Source organism: Danio aesculapii, chromosome 7, assembly GCF_903798145.1.
Source record: "Danio aesculapii chromosome 7, fDanAes4.1, whole genome shotgun sequence".
Taxonomy (NCBI): Eukaryota; Metazoa; Chordata; class Actinopteri; order Cypriniformes; family Danionidae; genus Danio; species Danio aesculapii.
Window position 1 is genome coordinate 67115885 of NC_079441.1, and position 24969 is coordinate 67140853.

Genomic DNA, 24969 nt, shown 5'->3' on the forward strand with positions numbered 1-24969 from the left:
TAAATATTATAAAATATATTTTTGATAATAAAAAAATGTGCTCAAAAGCTGTGCATTCTAGTGATTGCACATTGAGTATGTTCTGCATTCTTCAGATAGAACAAACTAAACCATGTCATTGACCCTTGAATTTGTCCAAGACTTGTTCAAATTCTCCAGTGCTATTCCCTCTCCTGCCTGGGCACTGAGGGGGAAGGGCTGCAGGCAGTTGGCACGAGAAGCCAAGCAGGCTGCTGTTCCCGTGTCTACAGACAGGGATTTCCTGCAGCACGTCATAGCTCAGAGATCACGGCACTGCCATCTGCGACCGAAAAAAGATTTACATCGGCAGCTAATCCACAGCACCAGTGCAATGTGTACACTCTCTAAAACAGCTTTCCCTCCTCTCTCCTACAAACCCGTACACAAATCTTCTGGGCTAGTTTTAAGCATTGCCACCCAAAGGCCTGTAGCGCCATCAAAGAGCCAACTAACCAGCTTTCATTTCCACTTACCTCTTTTCTTACTCTCTCTCTCTCCTGTATCTGTCAGTTTGCAATGTTTAAAAAAACTTCAGTCCATTAAGTCTTCTGAAATGAGAGACCCCAATGTGTCATCCAGCTATATGCCCTGGTGAACATCACTCATAAAACCTGTCATCTGCTGCTGTAGTGTCTCTTCCCACACATCAAGCTCAGACACACACACACACACTCACACTCACAAAGCCGACTGTGTGTGTGTAAGCATGCGTTAGGGTGTGCTGTCTGGGGCATCTAAAAATGTAGCATTTTGGGAAACCCTTCTTGTAGAGAGCTTCTTTGTGTTGTGGTGAGTGAAGGGGTTAAGAACGACAAGTGGATGTCCAGTGAGAGAATGGCATGCTTGAGCCGCACATTTTCAACGCGGGGGCAGGAATTAAAACAATGCCTGCTTTTTATCCATGTAATGCTTTAATTGGATGGGAAACTGCCGCCTTGGCACTCGGTGGGCGAATCAGAGGGCAAAAAAAGTGGCACAGAAACCCAGCTTACACTACCTGGATGCCAAAACATCAACCTAGAGCTTAAACATATTTGCTTGCATGTGTATACATTAATGTCATATCTGACTATACGATATTGTGTTCGTCACGGATCTAATAATGCTTAGATGGCATGTACTCATGGGTAATTGGTTATTTTAATCAAGCCTGAACTTGCTTAGTTCCGAGAGAAAACAATATCACAACAACATATGGATCAGAACTGAAAACAAAGCTGATCAATATTTCCACAATCAATTGTTTTCATCAACAGCATCTGCTATGGCACACTTTCCCCGAATTAGTGGTATGGATCTTTTTTAAAAATGATCCTCATTGATATTGCTAACAAATGACCAGAAAATGGAATGTGACAGTTCCAGAGAGAGACGTGAAAGACCTCCCTCAGGGGTGGCTGCGCAGCCTTAATTTGGGAACTATTAAAGTACTGTATCTATTGGTTAATGTACGTTACTGGGGGCTCTTAATTCATAAACTTCCACACTAATTGGCAAAGAGCTTTGTGCTTTAGGCTTCTACAGTTCATATCTGTGTACTTTTCCAAACTCTGCCATGATAATATTAATAATAATTCCTTACATCTTTATTGCGCTTTTCTAGACACTCAAAGCGCTTTACGCACTTTTTTGGGGGGCTTGGGGTTGTGGGGGGATCTCATTCCCCACCAGTGTGCAGCATCCATCTGGATGACACGATGGCAGCCATATTGTGCCAAACTGCACACCACACACATTGCTGATTGTTGGAGGGAAGACAGAGTGATGATGCAAATTATGATATGGGGATGGTTAGGAGGCCATGATGGACCAATTGGGCAAAATTCAAGGGAATGCTGGGGTTAAACCCCTACTCTTTTTTTTAAGGGCATCCTTGGATTTTTAATGACCACAGACCTTGGTTTAACATCTCGAAAGACTACTCACTGAGTTGTATGGAGTCCCCATCAATATACTAGGGTGTTAGGTCCCACACAAATCCTGTTGATCTCACTAATACCACTTCCGGCAGCAACCTAGCTTGCCCATGTGGTCTGACATCCAGATACTGGCCGGGCACAGCCCTGCTTAGCTTCAGTGGGCGACCATGTGAGAGTTGCAGAGAGGTAGCTGCTGGCATGATGAAACAAAATTGGACACAGTCGGACACAAACACTTAGGTGCCACCTGATAAAGGCAACCGACTTCATGGTTTAAGGACTAATTTCTGGCCACAAAAAGGAATCACTCAAGTTTAAAAGCTTAAAAGTCAAATTCTGACTACTTGCTTCCACTTTCGGAGTGATGGTCCTTCTCTATTGACGTCAGTTTGGGGGCTTTAGCCACTAGAATTCTTAACCATGTCCCTCTTATTGTATCTTTATGAAAAGGAATGATACACAAAAAGAAAGCCCAGCCCTAATTCAATATTCCATTTCAGTTGGAATAACATCAACATACTGAAATAAAAGACTGAACAACTTCTGATCCATGCAGACTTTGAAAGAACACAGCAAGCACTTTTTGTTTTTAAAAGATGTCTAATAGACGTCTAAACATAGTCGTCTTGGCTAAAACAAGGCTAAATTTGGGCAGTCAGTGAAAAACTATTAGACGTCTATGAATAGGCCAAAACTAGACTAGTCATCAAATAAACAGAAATGAATGACTACACATATGAAGTCTGTCTAATCTGTCTATTTGACGACTAATCTAGTTTAGGGCTAAACATCCGTTGGCTGGGGAACATCACAATTCACATCGTTTTTGCTTAGGGTCACTAAGAAAACAGGAGTGGGAAAGCCGAGATCTGCTTGGGGAAGTAGCCCAGCACCTAACACCAACAGAGCTACACACCGCACAGCAGCAGCCAAGGGAATTGCATCCTAGCTGACCCAGAAATCCAGGGCCAGCTTTGTTTTAACAAGCAGGGAGCCTTCTACCACTTTAGCAACTGTGCCTCAACCACAAGAAAGAGCCCAGTGCCTCAGAAGAGCTAGCGAAGAGGAAATTAAATATTACACCATCAGGGAATGGTTTCACTCGGGTAAGGGGGAGCAGGACATTAAGAAGTGTAAAGGTAGTCTGGGGGAGGGTGGGTTCATAAGTGTGGGGGACGGCAGTGAGGAATTAGCAATGTTTCTTACTCGCTGATGAAGAGGTATGTTCATTATCAGCGTAATTTGAACAAGATGCTGAAACAGGGAGTGGGAGCAGGCGAAGAAGGCCGACATTCTTTATTACACACCTCATTTCTTTTAACTGACCTTTAAATACATATACTTTTTATATATATGCGGGAGTTGGGAAAAGTCAGTCAACTTTGATCCCTGCTACTTAAAGCGATGGGACTTGTTTTCAGACTGAGCATAGCTCCATTGCTTGGCCGACAGAAGCTTGAGTTTGATTCTGCATGTGTAGGGCAATCAATCAGCTGTTCAACGCTCCAACTGCAGCCTGCCCCGTTTGGGAAACAGAGCGTCAAAGACTATTAGGACAACGGTTCCTCTCGGAAGACCCAGCCTCCCTAACAGAGCGCCCACAAGCCCAGTCCTGACGTCAGTTAGCAGGTATCAGCTATCAATGGACAGGGATGCTGAGACACCTCTCTCTTGTTCATTCTCCATGAGTAGGAAACAACTGTAGATAATAAGAGGCAGGTTGGTTCCCTTTTGAGCTGCTGGTCGATTTACACTCACCTTGTCCTTCATCAGCATTTCCCAGTCAGCACTGGGCTAGACCTCAGCCTTAATCACCTACATATTCTCTCCTGAAGGTACAGAAATTCAATAATATCTAGTCTAGAAAAAGCCAGTAATTAAACACATCAAAAAGCTTGCATGGCTGTGCAATCAGCCATCATCAAAGCACACAGCCATTTCTCACTACAAAGAACATCTCATCTGACTAATTCTGGAAGAGTTTGGAAAAGTTGTGCCGCACAGCAAACATAATGTGTTGTTTTTGAGCTGTTGGCTCATTTGACGTCAAGGGGGTACGACTGGATTGCTGCAACTAGAAAAAAGATGGCAGAGGGTTGCAAATGTGTGTGTGTGAGTGTGTGTGTGTGTGTGTGTGCGTTTAACGACTGCATGCTGCTCTGCCCACACATCCCTACTGCAGGAGTCATTACCTAACCTCCAACCAGCCTCACAAACAAGGGAATCCATTAACGCACATCAAAGGTTAGCCAAGAAAATATATAAATAAATGCTACATCAACCAAAAAAGAGAGAGAGCGAGAGGAAGAGAGAGAAAACCAGACTTGTTTGTGAACTCTTTACCTCCACCTACCCAGAAACACACTCTAAATCTTCTGCACCCCCACCCTTTTAACCTAAGTGGGCCTTCCTATTGCCTTTGCATGTTCACTTGTCCACTGTACTATAGTCATTAACATATTTGGAGTGCAGCGAGCAGAAAGCTTAATTGTCCTTAATTGCTCGGCTAAATATGTTCTCTAATGATTCTCCTCAGATCTGTGACTGCCTTTTGCGCAATTTCCCGGCCGCTGGCTTCATTATCCCTGCCTCCTTGGAACAAAGCGTCTTTAGAGGCCAACTCCCCCCTCCGTCTATTGCTCTCTCTCTCTCTTTCTCTCTCTCTCCCCCACGGCACAACGCTAAAAGTCGGTTGGGCCGCCTGGCTTGCGGGAGGGAGGGGAGCAAGGCACAATGAAAGTCTTTTGTCAGGGCACACGAGTCAAAATGATTAGAAAACCAAATCTATACTGAAACAGTGTGTTAATTGACTGCGGCTCTGTTGTCTTAATGGCTAACTTACATATGGCCTGATGAAGGCCGCGGCCCCCACATTATGTTTTTTGCACCTCCTCCCCTTGCTTTTCTAAGCTTAATGGCATCTATGATTGTTTATTTAATGTCGGCAAAAACGGGAACTGTATTCATATTAATTTTTAATGATATCCTTTCGCTTTATTAGTCATCGATGAAGATCTGAGCCAAGGTCCAGGGACTGACTATGGCACGTGACAAGATCTCAAGATCTATCAAGTAAAGATGACGACACAGAATCAGCTCAATTATTAACTATGTAAACAACCAAGCTGCAACAAATGCTTTTCAAGTCTTACTTGACTTTCGAACCCTTAGCTTTACAAGAAGTAACTGCCTAAACCACTAAAAAGGGAGGCATCTTCATGCAGATACAGTAGAAACATTTATACACATAATTCTTACCTGTGTCAGCAGATGGACACTTGCGAATGGTGAAGATGGCGCTCAACTCCTCCTCTTCCTCAGGCAGGCCCTTCTGCAGGCGCTGCAGTTTCCGCAGGCTCTCGCTGCGCTGGTGCTTCATGGAACGAACGTGTTGGATGAGGTTCAACTTGGCCTTGGTAGAGTAGTTACACAGGACACAGTGGTAGTAGCACGACTCTCCCTCTACAGCGTTTTCATGCTGCTGCAAATGCTGTAGTGAGAGAAAGAATGTTTTCAAACAGGATATCTAACGACATTTACAAATGAATAAATCAATTACCAATCAGGACTCTGTTGTTTAATACAAAGTAAACGTCATTCATTAACGCAATGTTGGTTTCTGGACCTTGACATGTGCTTGTGTGTGTGTCTGTGTGCTAACAAGATGCTGGCATTCCCTGGGCTGGTGAGGTAGAAGAAAGGAGCATGTCTGCTTCTACAGGAAGAGCGTGCGCAGGGACACACGAAGGAAAGTGCATTGATCCCTTTCACTCAAGAGAAGTCTTTCGTTTCTGAAAAGGAAACTCCAAACATCTGCCTGTTTCACGCATGGGATGCTAAATATTGATCACCAGCGAGTCAAATCCTGCTTCTTTGAGAGCAAGGCAAAGGGAGAGAGAGAAACGGGGCAGTGGTGGGACTCTCTGACCATATCTAGGAGAGAGCAAAGAGATCCTTGGGGTGGGCCAGAGATATGTGGCACGATCCACCAACCCAAAACAAGCCAACCACACTGTACACCCAAAGGTAACACAACAATCCAAAGCTGAGCCTCTGTTCATTGAACACACCACACCTGATCAATGAGACAAGACCTACACAATACATTGCAGGCAAGCATTGTAATGTAAAGTAATGTGTATTTATATAGTGCATTTTTTGTGTATGACCATACACCCAAAGCATTTCACAAGAGGGGGGGGTCTCTCTACACCACCACTAGTGTGGAGCATCCACTTGGATGATGCGACGGCAGCCACAGGGCAACGGCGCCAGTGCACTTACCACACACTAACTATAGGGGGAGTGGAGAGACAGTGATAGAGCCGATTTAGAGGATGGGGATGATCGGTGAGGGCTGATGGAGGGAATTTGGCCAGGAAACCGGGGTTACACCCCTACTCTTTACGAGAAGGGGTTAATGAGATTTTTAATGACCTCAGAGAGTCAGGACCTAGGTTTAACGTCTCATCCTGACAGTATAGCGTCCCCTTCACTTTACTGGGGCATTAGGACTCACACAGACCGCAGGTTAAGTGCCCCCTGCTGGCCTCACCAACGCCTCTTCCAACAGCAACCTAGTTTACCATGTGGTCTCCCATCCAGGTACTGACCAGGCTCAGCCCTGCTTTGCTTCAGCGAGCAACCGGTCTTAGGCTGCAGGGTGATATGGCTGTGGCACATAGATTTGATGGCTAGTGCCTGTATTCTGAAGATGCTTACTAATATTCTTAATCTTGCATAACCTTGATTCATTTCTTCATTCCAGTCAAGTGATTGTTTTATAAGCTTCACCAAAGAAATATACTTTTGTCAATACTGCCGATGTTAATCAAAGGCAATTTTCCCTCATTCATTCCTCATGGCCATCACCTCTTTGGTGAATTACATTTGTGTAAGTATTCTGACTATTTATATATACGTCAAGACTGTCCACCCTCCATGTAAAACAAGAGAAATAAAGCTTTCTGTTTTTTCAGAATCAGCACATTACGTATTTGAAACTACAGGACAAAAGAACATGAAGGTCACCGGCAACTTCGAGACTTACGAACAAACGTACGATGGTTGGAACGGTGACCTAACAGCTAGTGTAAATGATTCCGCACATTAAGCATTAAAAAGTATCTGCTGAAAAAAGAAAAGTATCTGCTCATCATTTCCTGTCCACTCTTCACTGCAGGATTATAAATAAAAAGGCCAATTATGATAATGTGATCAAAGTAGCAGTATCGTCCCTTAGTATCTTTACCTTGCTTTCGTTGTTTACCTTCCCTCTGTTATGTGAGTCATAAAAAGCAACTAAATTGCATCATGAAGGAGATGATGCAAATCTGCAAAAATATCTCTCTGACTTTTTGCCTGGCAAAACATGTATTTTCTCTCTTGTGGAGAAGCTCTTAATCTCCTGCACAGACCACCCCCAAACCCTGACAAAGGTCGGGGAAAACAAATTGATTCATTAAGACGCGGCTGAGTTGGCTTTGCCCTGCAGCGCAGAGATGAGATGTGTTTCCATCGGCTTCAGATGCACAAAGCCAGAGTAACATTAGATTTTTAACCCAATTAAGGCCACATCAGGTGTTGACAACAGTGAGAGAGAGAGAGAGAGAGAGAGAGAGAGAGAGAGAGAGGGAGGGAGAATATGTTCCCTGAAATGTTTTCCTTCTCTGGTAATATTTAATTTTCGGCTAACATTGCTATAAGGGTTTTTATTTTTCAAAGCAATTGTGCTGCCGGTATCATATGTCACCCTGGTATACCTAAGATGTGCATTAGGGCCACTGACTTCCAGGAATGGGTTTTTGCTTTTTGTGTGTGCCCCTCAGCTCCATGTAATGGAGTTATTAGGTGATCGTAAAAGGCTCTGTCTTTCTCCTCATGCTCTCTCTTGCTCTCCTTCTCTCCCTCTCCTGTTTGAAGTGGGAGTATGATGTCATTGAGTAGGTGCTTCTGGATGTTTTGGCCTTTCTTGAGCTACAATTCTCCACCTCACACTCCCAAACGCATATGCAGTGTATCAGAGCTCAGGTACACTGATCTGTCACAGATTTGCTTGTTTAAAACACCAAATCAATCTGTTGCATGTTAGGAGATGGAAGAGTTTCTTTTTAGAAAATATATGAGCTGAAATGCACATCTTTACTTGAGCCGATTTTGTGAAAGCAAGTGAAGCAAAAAAGGAGACACCTGAACTTCAAAGAAAAAAAAATGTGGGGAGTTTTACAGCACCCATAAAAAGGGCAGGATTTACACTGGAGAACCTTAGCTGGCTCAGCCAGGAGAAGAGCAATATATCACGTCTTTACCCAAACCGAAGCCAGTGTTCCATGTTAAATATGTCAAAAAAGCTATGCCAATATCTATTCCGTCGTTTGTAGATACCATCAAAATTTTAGTACTAATACCACATTTACCACAGTGCTCTCAGGGGTGTGATTACAATCAATGAACTTGCCATGTTACTTTTTGTAATGAACATTATATGGTATATTCAATTCAAATAATGTTTATTTCTGTAGCGCTTTTACAATGTAGATTGTGTCAAAGCAGCTGAACATAGAAGTTCTTATAATTTTAAACTGTGTCAGTCCAGTTTTCAGAGATGAAGTTCAGTTTAGTTCAGTTTAGTGAGATTTGCTGGAAGTACGAACACTGAAGAGCAAATCCAAGAGCAACCAAGCAAGCCAGTGGCGACAGTAACAAGGAACAAAACTTCACCAATTGACGAAAGATCCAGGCGCAGTTGGCCAAGATCATTTCTCCTCTGGCCAAACTTCCTGTGCGGAGCTGTAGTCTAGGTGCTGGAGCCGGAGATACAGTAAGACTCTCTAAGGCCCCGTTTACACTTCCACTTAAATGTGACCCCATTATGATTTTTTGCACATATGCGACACAGATTGGATCTGTTCTATGACCGTGTAAACACGAAAAAACGCATACATTCGGATATTCAGAGATCGGTTTCAGGCCTCCTTCATATGTATAAATAAATCAGATTCCTACTGAAAAAACCAAGCTGGTTGGCTGGTTTTAGCCTGGTTTCCAGCCTTTTTCAGCCTGGTCTCAGCTGGTCAGGCTGGAAAATTACCAGCAAAAACCAGCTTGAGCAGCCTGGTTGAAGCTGGACATAGCTGGTTTTGGCTGGGCTCCCAGCCTGGCTAGGCCGGTCAAGCTGGTTTTAGCTGGTCATCTCCCAGCCTGACCAGCTAAGACCAGGCTGGAAATGGCTGGAAACTAGCCTGGAAGTGGCCAAAACCCCTCTAAAACCAGCCTGGTTGACCAGCTAAACCAGCCAACCAGCCTAAGCTGGTTTAAGCTGTTTTTTTCAGTAGGGATATAAATCAGATATGTGACAATGCGACTATCATGTAAACAGGCAGATCAGATTTATTGAGGCATTCTGTTTTGTACGTCATTGAACTTGTGCCAATGTGGTGCTTCACGTGGAAGGAAGAGCATGTGTGGAGAAGCCGACATGGTAAACAACAACAACACAGGAAACATGGAGGAGGAAAGTGGTCAGTCACCACAATTTGCACCCACCAGACCTGAGATCTCTTTCATACCCACAAATTCCTCTGAATGGTGGAGGACACCATATATAAACCATTGGCACAAGCTGCGATGACGGCCCTTACCATCCTACTCCACTTCAAAATCATTTTAAAGTTGGGCGAACATCAGATATTTCGCAGAGCTAAAAGCAAGACAATTTCTTCCATCATGCCTTTATGCAAAAAAAGTCAGATACTGTATAGGCAACAAATCGGAATTGAGCATCAAGACCTGACAGTGTAAACAGGGCCTATAAGACTTTCTAACACACAATAATCTGAATTTCAGTACATTCATAGCAACACCAGAGGGCCGAAAAGACCTGTCCAAGAACAGATATATCTACATGATTCCATCTGAAACATCCACATGAGGGACCTCTGAGATGCTCTCTACACCTAATCTCCCACCCAACACACACACACACACACACACACACCCCTGGGTCTAAACGTGAAACATAATAATGCATGAGAGAGCTCTTGTGTGCAGCATGTCTGTTTCCTATGATCCTGAGATGAAGCTCCATGCTGATAAATCACCTCCAACTGAAGTGCAGGAATTCAGCGGCTTAATGAAAAAGTCATGTTCACCGAGCTGGGAGGGGCCGGTCAGGGTGCTGTTGAGAAGTCTCCCCTCCGCAGGGGCCCCAGAACAGCCGCATGCAGTCCCCTGGAGCCAGAGAAGGCCACAGAGTCAGCATGGCTTACATTACTACTCAAAATTCATTTAATTGGCTGGAAGTTAATGGCAGACTTACAGGAGAGCACATGAGCTGTGGGGAAGTGCAGTAGAGCGAAACCTGAGTGGGCTGGAGGGAGTAAGTGTGTGTGTGACAGAGAGAGAGAGAGAAAATGCATGTGTGTACAGCAAGTGTGGACCATCTTTACTGGACTGCTCTCTCACACACATGCACATAAAGATGAATCAGTTCCCTGTACTCACGTAGGTGAGGAAAGCAAGGGCGACCCACCTCGTCCACCCCGCAGCAACTCAACACTACTATCCCTGCCTGCTTCGCTTCCATCACGCACAGCTATCACTTTCAACACCTACCTGCTCCTGTGCATGGATATACAGAAGGATCCACTTATGTGGGCTGAAAAAACACACACCTTTCACACCCTTCGCCACTTTAACTGCCAGAGAGCCGAATACAGGCCAGGCACTCAGCGCACTCTGTGAAAACCTCCACAAATGCCCAGGGCCACGGCGGAATCGTGGTAAAGCAGCTGTAAGTTCCACAACATACTCTACACAAGTACATGGACACAAATACTTCCAGCTATGCAAGCTATTCATTTATAAGTCCGTGATGGATTCTCACTAATGCTGCAAAGGCTGCTATACAAGACATTAGTGCAAACTGCCTTCTATACCAAGGTTATTATAGTTAACGAAAACGAACGAAAAAAATTTAAAAAGATTAAAAACATTTTCGTTAACTGAAATAAAAATAAAAAGAGTTTTTTTTTAAAACTAGAACTGAAAGAGTATTGTGTACATCTAAAAATCTAATAAAATAACTAAAATTATAGCAAAAACGTCTTTCGTTTTGTCTTTGTAAATGTATTTAATACATAACCCTACACTGTAAAAAAATCCGTAATTTTACGGTTTATTTCCCATAAACCCATAAAACAACGGCTGTTAAATTACAGAAATTTACCATAAAATAACGGACATTAAATCACAGAAATTTCTTTAAAATAAAATTTCTGGTAAATTTCTGTAATTTAACGGCTGTTATTTTACATTTTTTTTTCTGGCACCCCAGCTGCCGGAAATAAACCGTACAACTACGGATTGTTTTACAGTGTACTGTATGCCTTTTAGAAGTAAATCTATTTACTTTGCGCTGCCAGATGTTTGACCCGTACAGCACATCAGAGTCTGTAATCCTGCTGTCATTGGCCAGATCAAGCCGGTCCTCCTCCAGTCATCCTCGCTGTTGCCCCCGCGACAAAAACAATAGCTGGACATGACAGCAGCATGGTGAAATATGAAATACGTCCCGAGAAGACACTTAAAAGTATTAATTTAACACATTTGTGCTCGATAATGAGCTTATTTCTGTATTAGTGATCGCGATCACGAACAAATCGTTCTTCTAACCGGATCTTCTAAGTGAATCGGTTGAGATTTTTGACCAAATCAAACTGAATCATTTGAAATGATTCGCTGCTATCCACTAACTTCTTACTTTTACCATGCCTGATACCCTTCTTTGGTAATAAACCAATTTCCGGAGTTATTCAGTTATTAGAACAGTACACAGAGATTAGATTTGAGAACCGGTGAACTGATAATACTACGAATGCGTGATTCAGCAGGTGAACCAAACTCAAACAGTACATGACACCCTGCTGTGACTGAAGTAAACTTGAACAACTGCAGCGTGGGTAAACCAAAGGCTTAAATGAGGGGATCTGGCGAAACGTAAGTTTATTTCATAACAGAAAGTCGTAATGGAATTTAAATAAGTGAATCATGCTTAAGCTGGGTTGCAAAACGTAATTGTAAGAAACTTTTCAGATCATGGTGATGCTTGAACTGACTGAAATTATGATTGCTGACTACATATTTTTGATATGTTGAGACCAAACATGGGAGGATTGTCACAAAAGATCCGGTTCACAGAAAAGATCTGCGTGTCTAACCCCAGAAGCAGACTTGCACACATATTGTACTGAAGGCTGCTGTCTTGTGGGCTGTTGTATTTGTAATTGGGGATGGCTAGATGGTAGTGTTCATGTGTCCTCTGAACACATGTTTCAAATCATTTATCTTTGGTTGAGTTTTTATTACTGTATACAATATTTATTCTGATGAATCTTGCACCTAACAAATAAAACTAATACTTAAACTAATAAAAACTAAACTAAAACAAGGCAATTTCAAAATAAAGTAACTAATAAAAACTAGTAAATCTACCTCTAAAAACTAATTAAAACTAACTGAATTTAAAAACAAAAAGTCAAAACGAAATAACTAATGAAAAATCTAAAACAATTATAACCTTGGGCTATACTCAGTTTAATGGCATAGATTTTCGAAAGTAGCGACAATTTTTTTGATCAATGAGGATTCTAAAACGTTACGTCTGAGCAAAGATTGATACGCAAAAGCCAAGCATTCACATGCATTTGTGTAGATTTATTTTTTACTGGCCGAAAGCCATACACATTTGTGCACGTGGTGTATGTACAGCCCCACACACAAGGCCCCCTTTTGATCCAACTCCTATTTCTACTATTAAATTTGGCAGTGCTCTTAATACAAAATTAATGCATTAAAACAGATGACTATCCAGTGGCTAAATAGCTATCAATTTCTCCCAGAGCTGACGAATTCCCACTGTGAGTGAGCCAGAGAGTGTCTGAATGTGTATTGCTTTGTAATTATCCCAATGATTCTCGGCACTTAGTGGCGAGGCCTGGTGATTTCCACTCAAACTCGCTCACACACATACATATGTCTGCTTTTTTATCATGGTGCCGACTTTCCATTCACTTTTGTTGTTTTATCAGTGAGCTAATGATATTTTCCAACCCTGTCCCAACCTTCAACACAAACCATTCCGCATTTTCATAATGCATGTTTGTTCCACTATTTTCCTTATATAGGGGGACGATGAGAATTGTGTGTTATTTTAGAGTTATATAAACTATATTAATGTCAATGTAGGAAAAATCCAACACACACACAGAAACAGGGTGGCGTGGTGGGTAGCGCTGTCGCCTCACAGCAAGAAGGTCGCTGGTTCAAGTCAGAAACTGGACTAGAGAACATTCTAAACCAGAACCACAGGCTATATTTTATGCTAGGTTATAATCCATTGATATCATGAAGCTGTGGGGTCACACCAGTGCCTTTAGGGTGGCAAACTAAACTGGATTTAGCCATACGCTATGTCATCTTGATGGATACAGTCAAATGCGGTGACACCTTTCATGTCTAGCATAATGATGTCATTGGTTAAATAATAGCCAATGAGATCACTGCTCTGCATCCTGAGAAGAGAGACAAAGGGATTTGCCTAATGGGCAGAAAACCCCAAGCACATATGAAATGGAAAGCTGCACATTTCTCATTTCTACATACATGTGTGTGTTCTATTTGTAATTTGGCAGCAAAACTTATCAAATATTGGAATTGTAAATACAAACTAGGCAATTTTTTTTTGCTAAACCTCAAAAACATACCCAAATAACTTTCAGTGTAAAGTGTAGAGGGTAAGTTATTTTCAACAGAGCGTTAACTTTTAACCAACTCGCTGGGTATTTAATTTCTGAAATGCAACCTGTAAAACAATCAACATAATAGGATGCACCCAGATTCATGTTCATCTACTTAAGACAAAACAGAACCCAGGCTCATTCTGAAAACGTATCGTTATATATATTTCTGAAGAGTCCCAGGAGGTATGTTTTCTTGCAGTTTTTTTTTTTCGCGAATCCACTAGAGGCCGCTGTGTACACTTTTTGAGATCTCAAATTACTCTCGCGAGTGCCATTCGCGTCTGCTGTTCTCAGGTAAATCCACCAGAGGCCGCTGTCAACTGACTGACTGACTGATCGATCGACTGACCCACCTTCCTCCTTCCCCAAACCCAACCAATAGTGTTTTCAAAAGCACTGATTGACCAGCGCCCACCCACTTCCCTAAACCCAACCAACAGTGTTTTCAAAAGCAATCCAAAAAATTAAAAGCCCTCACCTGACTTTTACTACGTTTTCAGATTTTACCACATTCTCACCCTGTTATTTAGTTCTTTATTTTATTTTTGGCTGTTGTTTTTGTCTTACCAGCTTTCTGGAACCGATTTTTGCCTGACTCGAACACCGTTGTCGTGGTCAACTCCTCTCTGTGTCTCAAGTCCGCGCAAGTTCATGGCGAGCTACTGGACAAACTGTTAACAGTGGAAAAGTCATCCACACAGAGGTAAGCGGTCAGCTGGTAAGCGCAAAAAGGATCGGCATCATACCGCCCTGTATCGTTCGTTTTAAAGATGAAATGCAGCCATACGTACTTCTGGCTACATAATTCGCGATCTCCAGAAATGTATATAGGGCTACGTCTTCAGAATTATACTATGTTGACATTGGTTGTAGGTCAATTATTGGAAATATTGTAGCAATGCTGCCACAGGCATTTACACTGAGACTGGGCTGTCTAAATATAGAAATATAAAATAAATACATCAGGGGATTTCTTGCAATGCAAGTTTTCTCTTATGGGTAGTTTTCTAGTTTGGGTTGTACTGTTGTAATTCAAATGAATTTGATCCAAAAACAATGTTTTAAGAGTACTTTGCAAAAGAGAATTTGTTTGTCCTTTGTTTTACCTCTTTCGCTTCTCTGTTTCTCTTTATCTCCTTTCTCACTCTGCAACAGTAGTAGAAGGAGTAGCAGAACCGCGACCACAGAAGCTGCGCTTGATGCCAAGTTCAGCGGCTGGTTCAAATTAGCCACTGCGAGCGGCGACATGCCCAGACGCTGTGCTGTGGCTGGAGAGACTGCACGTACCCACCTCTTAACTGCATACCTACCACTTCCTGCACCTCTCTCACTCTCTGCTCTGCTCAAATAGTCATTCTACCACTGCCCATCATATTGCTCAGATGTTGCTCTTTCATAGCTCAGGACTCAAAAGTACACTGTTGAGAATGTGAGCGTATAGATCTACAATTAAATAAAGAGAGAATGAATGTAGATCGCAGACTACAGATAATTTGTTGGGGGGGGATCAAGATGTTTGATGATTTTAATTGAGAGCGCATTGAAATCTCTGGCTCTTAAATGAAAGACTGTGCTATCTTGGTCAATCAGAGCACAATTCGTGACATTGTTCTCACATAGATTGAGGAAGAAAAGTCAATCTCCGTTTAATCTCTGTCTGGGGGAACAATCGAGACATTAAAGTGATCTAGTTTGTAATTTATCTTTGCTAAACTTTAAGTCCAGATGTGAAAGAAGTTCTATGATTTGGTATTTCGTAATATATTAGACTGGTTTGGATACAGGGTGAGAGATAGAGGCCTTTAAAACAATCCTCTCCAGCCGCTTATACCACCCCAGTGCACTTTAACAGTAAATAAAGCAATAATTATTGAATTCCTTTGGAATAAATAAGCAGCTAGAAAGTAAACAATAGGAACATAATTGTAGAAAGAAGGCAATCAATGCCTGCAGTCATTTGGCTAGTGTTGATTATGCGTACGCTCGTTTGTGTATGTTTCTTTGTGTCTTTGAGTAAAAAGCAATAGCGGTTAGAGGGAGGGTGTAGTGACAAGCAGTTAAATAATACCCTCTCGCATACACCGGAGCAAAACAAGCGTGGGGTAATCCTTCCTCCAGTAATGCCCCTGCATTTCCAAACAATGGTTCTCAATCAGCTGATCAATGTGTCCACATAATTCATTGGGCGAATCGGCCTGGGTGCGGAAAGAAGAGAGCAGGGGAACTCTGTGTAAGGGCGGTAAAGATATCAATAGCACAGATTGGAGATAATACAGCATGGCATGGGCCTTTTTTAAGGGAAAGTCACCAAGTACACCTAACACTTGATGATTTTCTGTCAAAATAAACACTTGTATATTCCTTGTATGCCCATTATTTAGGTAGGTACACATGACTCAGAGATCATGCAGGAAATTAAGATTAATCCAGGGTTGGGTAAACTAAAAAGAGTTGCAAAACTATATTAATCGCTAGACGTCGCCTTCCACCATGAAGAGCTAATTAACAGCTTAACCTCCTGTTGTTTTTATGAATGCAAGCCCTGTAGCGCCAAGCTGCATACAGGCCCGTAGTACAATAACTCTGCCTGCAGGAGGCGACAGCTGTGTGGAGCTCTAGGGGCAACACACACAGCTGTTCCAACTGTCCCAAGACATCTGCGGCCGCCTGGTGCCATCTGGAAATTTAGGAGGGCAGTTTGGGACCTGTAGAGAACCTCCTACCCCCCTGCAACATCCCATAACTAACCCTCCATTTTAAGTAAAAGACGGTGTTGCTAATTATTAGGACGGGACAGTGAAAGAATCCTGCGTATGTCTCGGGGCATGCAGACAGGAGACAGACACAATCAATTGAGAGACATTCAGAGGTACTTAGACCGTTCAATGATGTCTTATTTGTTGTATTAGCTGAAAACACATGACTTGAGCTGGTGATCTAAAAAGAGCCATATGATTTATAAGGATTAAAAAACATACCTGCAAAAGAAACAGGTAAGAGGAAACAAACAGCTGGAGACATTGAGTCAGTCCTGTTGTGTTTATGCTTATAGTAAGTGTCATTTCATTGCAACCACTGTTACAATAACTTTCAGGAGTTTACTGAAACTGAGGGGTGTTAGAAGCTAAGGTTTGTTAGAAGCTGTTGGTTTATATATGGATGCCAACTCATGCTCATTCTGAAAATGTACCAAAATATACATTTCCGAAGAGTGCCAAATACGTCCCAGGAGGTAAATTTTTTGTTTATTTTAGTCGCGAATCCACCAGAGCCCACCACATTACCTGAGAAAAAGTAATAGATTCAAAAGACCAAAGTCGGGAAATATGTCATTAGATATAGACAACAAGATGAATTAAAGCACGGATGATCCTTGATGAACAGTCCGACATGCACAGCTCTCACTGCTGCAGTACATGCCAGTGTGTGTGGTTTTCAGCTGTATAGTGTGGATGGATAGTTGTACAAAAATGCTGGGTGAAATGCCAGTGTGGACGCGGATTGTTTTCATTCTATGATGCCATTTTAAAACTAAAACGTATTCGTGTAAACGGGGTCTTAGGCAGCTGATGAAATACAGACAGTGCCATTTCTCACATTAGACTGCACTGTATTTTGCACCATGTTACTTTTGATCTAACCTTCCCTCTCTGGTTAAGTTTTGTTCATAGATACTCGACTGGTGACACTTAATTTAAGTATCCCTTCTAGCCGAATTGCCACTTTTGCACTTGTTATATAAATATATAATGGTAAATTTCATTTTCATCCAACCACATTTCATGCTTTCACACATGTGCAAGTCACAAGTAAGTCTCAGGTCATAACCTTCAAGTCTCAAGCAAGTCAAGTCTATTGTCAGACTCAAGTCAAGTCAAGTCAAGTGAAGTCAAGTCACTGCTTATTTCAAGTCATGTCAAGTCATAGCTTGGTCTAGCAAGTCACTTTCTATACAAAAAAAATAATAATAATAAATAAATATATATATATATATACAGATATCTCTCTCTCTCTCTCTCTCTCTCTCTCTCTCTCTCTCTCTCTCTCTCTCTCTCTCTCTCTCTCTCTCTCTCTCTCTCTCTCTCTCTCTCTCTCTCTCTCTCTCTCTCTCTCTCTCTCTCTCTCTCTCTCTCTCTCTCTCTCTCTCTCTCTCTCTCTCTCTCTCTATATATATATATATATATTGACTTGAAAGTGACTTGCTAGACCAAGCTATGACTTGACATGACTTGAAATAAGCAGTGACTTATTTATATGAAATAATATAAATAACGGAATAGCTTATACTTCAGTAAACCTACATAGCAGGTTTTGTATTTAAAATATTCCAAACCTTTATAACCTAACTAATAAAATAAAAATATTAATAAAGTATGTTTTCAGTTTAGTTTAAGCTCAAGACCTTGTTCCTTGTTTCGTTTCTCACATGTTGGTGCTGTATGTATAGGTAAATACACAAGTACAAGTTAATTTGCTCAATTTAATTATCAGTAATACAGCACCCTGTGCTACTGTAACTTTACGAAATCAGTAGACCTCAAAGCCATTAAAGAGATAGTTCACCAAAGAGTGACATTTCTGTCATCATTTAATCATCCTCTACTTGTTCAAACCCTGTTTAAGTTTCTTTATTCTATTGAACACAAGAGATTTGGCAGCTTCCACAGTATTTATTTGCTACCATGGAATCATTCTTCAAAATATCTATCTATCTTTTGTGTTTAACACAATAAATAAACACATAAAGGTTATAGATCACATGAGGGAGAGTCAATTATGAGGTCATTTTCATTTTTGGGTGAACTATCCCTTTAAGTAAAGGCAAACAAAGTGTATCTTTAGAAACAGAGAGAGCCACTAGAAATGGATAGGTGCTCAAAGTTTGTGTTGCCACTACGGTGCCCTCATACACTCAGAGACATGGGCTATGCAAATAAGCTTCCCAAAGTAACCACCCCCGTCCTACCCCCGCTTATTCATTTGCATGTTAAGAAGGTGAGAACTCTTAGGGCCTGTTGCGCCATTGTAGGCCCAACACAGCTAATAAAAGACAGGCCCTTTAAGCTGAGCTTAAATATTTACTCTGGCACATGGCCACGATCAGGCCCTCTCATTACGCCAGTCCTGTGGGTGAAGGTGAAGCCGGGCAGATGAGAGAGGGGCAGAGCCTGGCAACTCAAACATTTCCTCATCTGAGACCAGTTCAAACACACCATGCCTCTGAATCCAGACTGCCCTTTGTGAATTTTAGAAAAGAAGAACAAGGAAGAGTGGAGCATTCTTACTGCTTTATAACCTAGCCTCGAGCATCAACCAATTATGTGGTAATGAAATATTCACGCAGACTAACAAGGAACGCTGGAGGTGAAAGCTAGATAATACAAACCTGAGGAGTTAATACTGCGGGGTGTCCTTTTTCATAGTGTTTATGGGTACTTTATTTGTATAGGGTAGTGTTTACAGTTAGTGGTAAAGGTTTGTGAACTCATTATTAAGGATCCTTCTATACTTTAATTTTGGAGCATTTGTATCAGTCCCAAAAAAATTTGGACAAAATTTTTTGATTAACCTTGTGTCACACAAACCTATAAAAGTTGAATTTTCATTCAAAAATTGGTTATAACAAAACATTTTGTGGGGTGGCGTAGTGGGTAGCGCTTTCGCCTCACAGCAAGAAGGTCAATGGTTTGAGCCTCAGCTGGGCCAGTTGGCATTTCTGTGTGGAGTTTGCATGTTCTCTCTGTGTTGGCCGAAAAGAAAAGATATATATAGGCACACATGCACAACCGGTCAAAAGTTTGGGGTCAGTTTTTTTATTACTCCAATCATTATTGCTTTTGTTACTATTACCATAAACAACAACAACAATAATAATAATATTAATAATAATAATAATAATAATAATAATAATAATAATAACAATAATAATAATAATAATAATAATAATAATAATAATAATAATGATAATAATAGTAATGATAATAATAATAATGATAATAATAATAATAATAATAATGATAATAATAATAACAATAATAATAATGATAATAATAATAATAATAATACTATTAATAATAATAATAATAATAATAATAATAATAATAATAATAATAATAATAATGATAATAATAATAATAATAATGATGATGATAATATTAATAATAATAATAATAATAATAATGATAATAATAATAATAATAATAATAATAATGATAATAATAATAATAATAATAATAATAATGATAATAATAATAATAATAATAATAATAATAATGATAATAATAATTAATAATAATGATAATGATAATAATAATGTTGATAATATTAATAACAATAATAATAATAATAATAATAATAATAATAATAATAATAATAATAATAATAATAATAATAATAAATAATAATAATAATAATAATAATAACAACAAGAACAACAATAATAATAATGATGATACTACTACAACTACTACTCCTAATAATAATAATGATGATAATAATAATAACAATAATAATAATAATAATAATAATAATAATGATAATAATAATAATGATAATAATAATAATAATAATAATAATAACAACAAGAACAATAATAATAATAATGATGATACTACTACAACTACTACTCCTAATAATAATAATGATAATAATAATAACAATAATAATAATAATAATAATAATAATAATAATAATAATATTAATAATAATAATAATAATAATAATAATAATAAACAACATAAAACTGGAGTAATGAAGTTGAAATTTTATCTTTAAAATCACTGGAATATATATATATATATATATATATATATATATATATATATATATATATATATATATATATATATATATATATATATATATAGTATAGTTTAGTATAGTAAAGTATAGTATAGCATTGTAAAGTATAATATATAAGTATAGTATAATCAGTATTTGTAGGTTTTCAAAAATATTCAATTGATAAATAAACCAATATATTGCCTTTCAACAAGATTTTGAAACAACTCTGAGACACCAGATCCATCCCACAAACTCCCTCTTCTCTCTTTAAGCAGAATACACACAATGCTGAAAATATTAGAGGATCTGTCATCAATGCTGACTCATTAGCTTCCGAAAGAAAGAAATACAACTTCACTTTCCATAAAAAAAGAAACAAAGTGCTCATTGATCAGAATGATCAATAGTGGCTCGATAACCTAAGCCCTCATCATTCCAAGTCCAGCATAATTACAGCGAGAGATATGGTCGTTATCACTAAAAAAAAAATCAAAAAAGGCCTAATTGGAGGCAGTTCCATTGCTTTAGTGTCACTGGGCAGTACAAACACTACACAGGGCCCTATGAAGGACCTCTGCATGCAAGTCCCAAAATAACTTGCTCATGCTATCGGTCACTGTGCCGTATTAGAGGTTGCGCTGATGGCTGCCCATTCGGTGGCATTCAATTCCATGCATTGCTAATGTGTCAGCTTTGTTTTACTCTTAATTTAAATTGTTAGTAATAGGATCATATTTAGCCACCATCGGGATGCCTTGTAATTTTAATTTATTAAAAACAGTGTTTCGTCCATGCGAGATCAGCAGTCATTTCAGATAAAAATGAAGAAGCTTTTACTCACCAAAATGCCAGAGAAAGAGCAAAGGTCCTTAAAAGTGACAAGTTACGGCAGTATGACATTAGTTGGCAGAAAACTGAACCCTGTTTTGATTTTGAACTGGCTGTGCATGCAAACAGCATTGCAGGATTACAGCGCCACAGCGCACAAAGTGCTAACAGACAGATACTGCTAGAAACGGAGCATGCTGCTAACAGAGAGGCCCTCACTCATCCTCCAGCTCAAGTTTCTGTGTCACTTCACTTTACACTGCATGTGCAATGAGAGGCTGGAGCCATAAGTGCACTTGGCAATGGCATTATGAGAGAAGTGTATACAGTTTCTGAACTGGCTCTATGTCTCTCGCTCTTGCCTTCTCCCTCCCCTGCATTCTCCACCAAAGCGCCGGGAGCACCATGCTTGTAAAAGTAACCACAGCTCTTTAAGAGGCTCATGTATTTACAAACGGAGGTATGTCGAAATCAAAGGCATTACCACATGACATAACACATCAAGCAGCCAGCGGATAGAGAATTTATAGGGCGGATTCGAACATGGGTGGTGCGCCCAGGAACTATGCCATTGTTTGATCATGCACAGCCACAAGCAAGTACAACTCACTCACCTATGACAGGTCCTGAGTTCACTGGTTCACTGGCGCCAACCCCCACCTTTTACTGCCTCTCTCTTAGTCAGGTGGTTACAGGTGCAGAGTGCTATTGTTTTCTACTTCCTGTTGTTCCTCCACTTACTGATTTCTCCTCGCATGTTGCTTTTGGATGTAAGGCTTTGTCTGCTTATGTAAGCCTAGTACATGAGCTGCTCTCACTCCTCATCCTGCACCTCTTGTGAAGTACAGCAGTTAAATCTGTTGAGTTCTGTCCTGGTTGGATCTAAAGAATCTCTCTCTCTCTCTCTCTCTTCCTCCCTCCATCCCTCCCCCTCTGTTGCTGTTCTGCCTAATCTCACCTCAGTTTTTATTTCACCCGCCTTCATCTGCTCAGGACTAAAAATACATGATAAATGGTACATGATATTTTAAAGTCTTATCTCTTATCTGTTCTTACAAGGGAATAATAGGGTAGTTAATCCTGAAGATCTCCCTCAAATTGATTAATCAGCACATACGGACAATCAAATAAATGATTAATATTCTCCAGACCTGCGGTCGGACAGTTACCCCCCAAAGCATCAGTAATAATTCAGTAACCCTTCCCAGACCAAAGCTGCGTCTGCCTGCTCAGCAGCAGCTCTCTGATGCAGTGGGAGATCTTTGAAGTTGCTGCATAACAAACTCTCAGTGCTCTACGTGTGGCTTTACCTGTAGATTAGAGCAGTGGTCCTCAACCACCGGGTCCGGTCCATGGATCAGCTGGTATCGGGCTGCACAAGAAATCCTTAATTATTTCCGTTTTATTTATTATCTGAGTCTGAACGATCTTTTATTTTGAAAAATCTGTTATTTTGAAAAATGACCGTATGACCGTACGTCACTTGAGCGCCCAATTTTAACCTACAAGCAGCAAAGTAAGAGTAAGAAACAGACATCTTTGGAAAGTTTCATTGCTAAGGGGAAAAGTCCCAGTGAAGGACCCACAAACTGCCAAGGAATGGATCCGCAAATTATTTGTCAAAAAATCAGGTGAATCGACCAATTTGTGCAAGAAGATCAATTGCTGGAGATTGCAAATGATGGCGGCCTTTAAGGAGCCGTTCGTACATCGCATCTTTTCTAGAGTTCGTGCAAGTTTGTTATTCCAATGGAGGTGCACAGCTTGCGTGAAGCGCTCACGCCTTCCAAACGTACCCAGTTGAATGAATCCAGTGAGGGCACCGCGAGTCACGTGATAAGAACTGACTGATAAGCTTCAGCTTATACACATTTTGGTCGACTAATTATGTGAGATAACAAAGAACATCCAAACACTGCAATGTTTTGTCATTTTCTTCGTAAATAAAACTTGTATCAGAGTGACAGCAATGTTTTGTCAGCTTGTTATCCTGTCAAATGGTTGATGGTCGCCTAGGAACCTACGAACCACCTCCCAAACCTCTCGAATCCCCGCCCCCCGCTCGGTCCACGGTGATAAAAAGGTTGAGGACCACTGGATTAGAGCACAACTCCTGGCAAGGCCAGAAAGACATTGTAGTTTTCAACTAATGGAGCTGGATGCAGACAAAAAAGTAGCTGCATATCCTTGAATGTCTGCACTATGATGCCTGACGGGTGTTCGGCAGTTTCTATTAGGCTAGTTGAAAGCCATTTCTTTGAAACCAGTTCGTCGAGATTAAAACTAATTTGTCAAAATGATGTTGTGGTGAAAGCAAACATGTCACATAAGTGAACAGTACACACCGCACAAAACAGTCACTATAGCCTGCAAAGAAGCAACAAAGTTACTTAAGAAGTTACACAAGGTGTGGCGTGGTAGTGCAGTGGGTAGAGCTGTTGTCTTACAGCAAGAAGTTAGCTGGTTCAAGCATCGGCTGGGTCGGTTGGCATTTCTTTGTGGAGTTTGCATGTTCTCCCTGTGTTGGTGTGGGTTTCCTTCATGTTTCCCTTACAGTCCAAACACTATAGGTGAATTGGGTAAGTTAAATAGTCTGTAGTGTATGAGTGTCACTGGGGTGTTTCCCAGTGATGGGTTGCAGTTAGAATCATATGCTGGATAAGCTGGCGGTTCATTCCGCTGTGATTAATAATGGGACTAAGCTGGAAAGAAAAATGAAATGAAGTTACACAAAGGGGGGTCTTGTAGAAATGCATCCAGCTTGCTATCTCTGTGTCACTTTTTTATATTCCGCTCAGACAGATGACTTTAGACAGCATGTTTAGCAGTGGCTCTCCCTACACTCGCACCCGGGGCACACCCTGTCCCAGTGATGGATTCCCTGTTTATTCAGCTATTTTTAGGACAAAAGGAGGAGATCTCCATAGAGAATGATTCCCTTTCTCCACTATTACTGAGTTCGCTAACCCTCCCACAGGGGTCAACAAACAACCCTCCTCCCCAAGCCGACCGCATCTGCTAGCTTGTGCATTTATTAATATGCGAGTGGCCCGGGCCTGGACACTCCTTGGACTACCTATCTGAGCATGCGTGAGTCTGAGCAAACATATGTTTAGGTGTCACAGCTTTACCATGTGGACTGGCATTAGCAGTCCCACGCTAGTGCTGACCCTTAACCGCCTACCCCCACCTTGGCCTTTGTGTTGGTCGCCTGGCTGGCTGGCTAGCCTGTGCAGCTGTCTGCTGTCCTCTTCACGGACAGTCTGTCTTGTCTCCATGCTCCTGCTTTGAACGCTGCTATACATAACTTCACACTGTGCATACTTCGAAACCTGAGCAGCACCTGCATTCTGCCACTCAACCTGGGTTACTCGACGGGGCTATGCAGTTTCATTAGCACAAAGACACGGCATTAAACTAATCCATGTGTCTCTCGTGCTGTGGCCTGAGCCCAATACAGCGTCAGCAGGGGCACCATTAGCCTTTCAGCGAGAGCAGGCCGATCTGAAACCCTGCCAATATGTCTGTTGATGTATGGCCTTGAGCTCTAATAGGTATAAGCGCGGTGTGCGGGGCAGCGTTGCGAGAAGCTTCCTTAACCGATACAGTTAACTTTGATC

At 40.8% G+C, this 24969-nt stretch overlaps 1 protein-coding gene across 3 annotated transcripts in view; it reads right to left on the bottom strand.

Moving 5' to 3' along the window:
- Positions 1-24969, bottom strand: part of zfhx3b (zinc finger homeobox 3b) — a 256343-nt gene that overhangs the window by 107074 nt on the left and 124300 nt on the right. For all 3 annotated transcript variants that reach the window (XM_056462386.1, XM_056462387.1, XM_056462385.1), the window contains exon 4: positions 5199-5430. In XM_056462386.1, coding sequence (XP_056318361.1) covers positions 5199-5430 — 232 coding nt within the window. The remainder of the gene's footprint in view (positions 1-5198; positions 5431-24969) is intronic.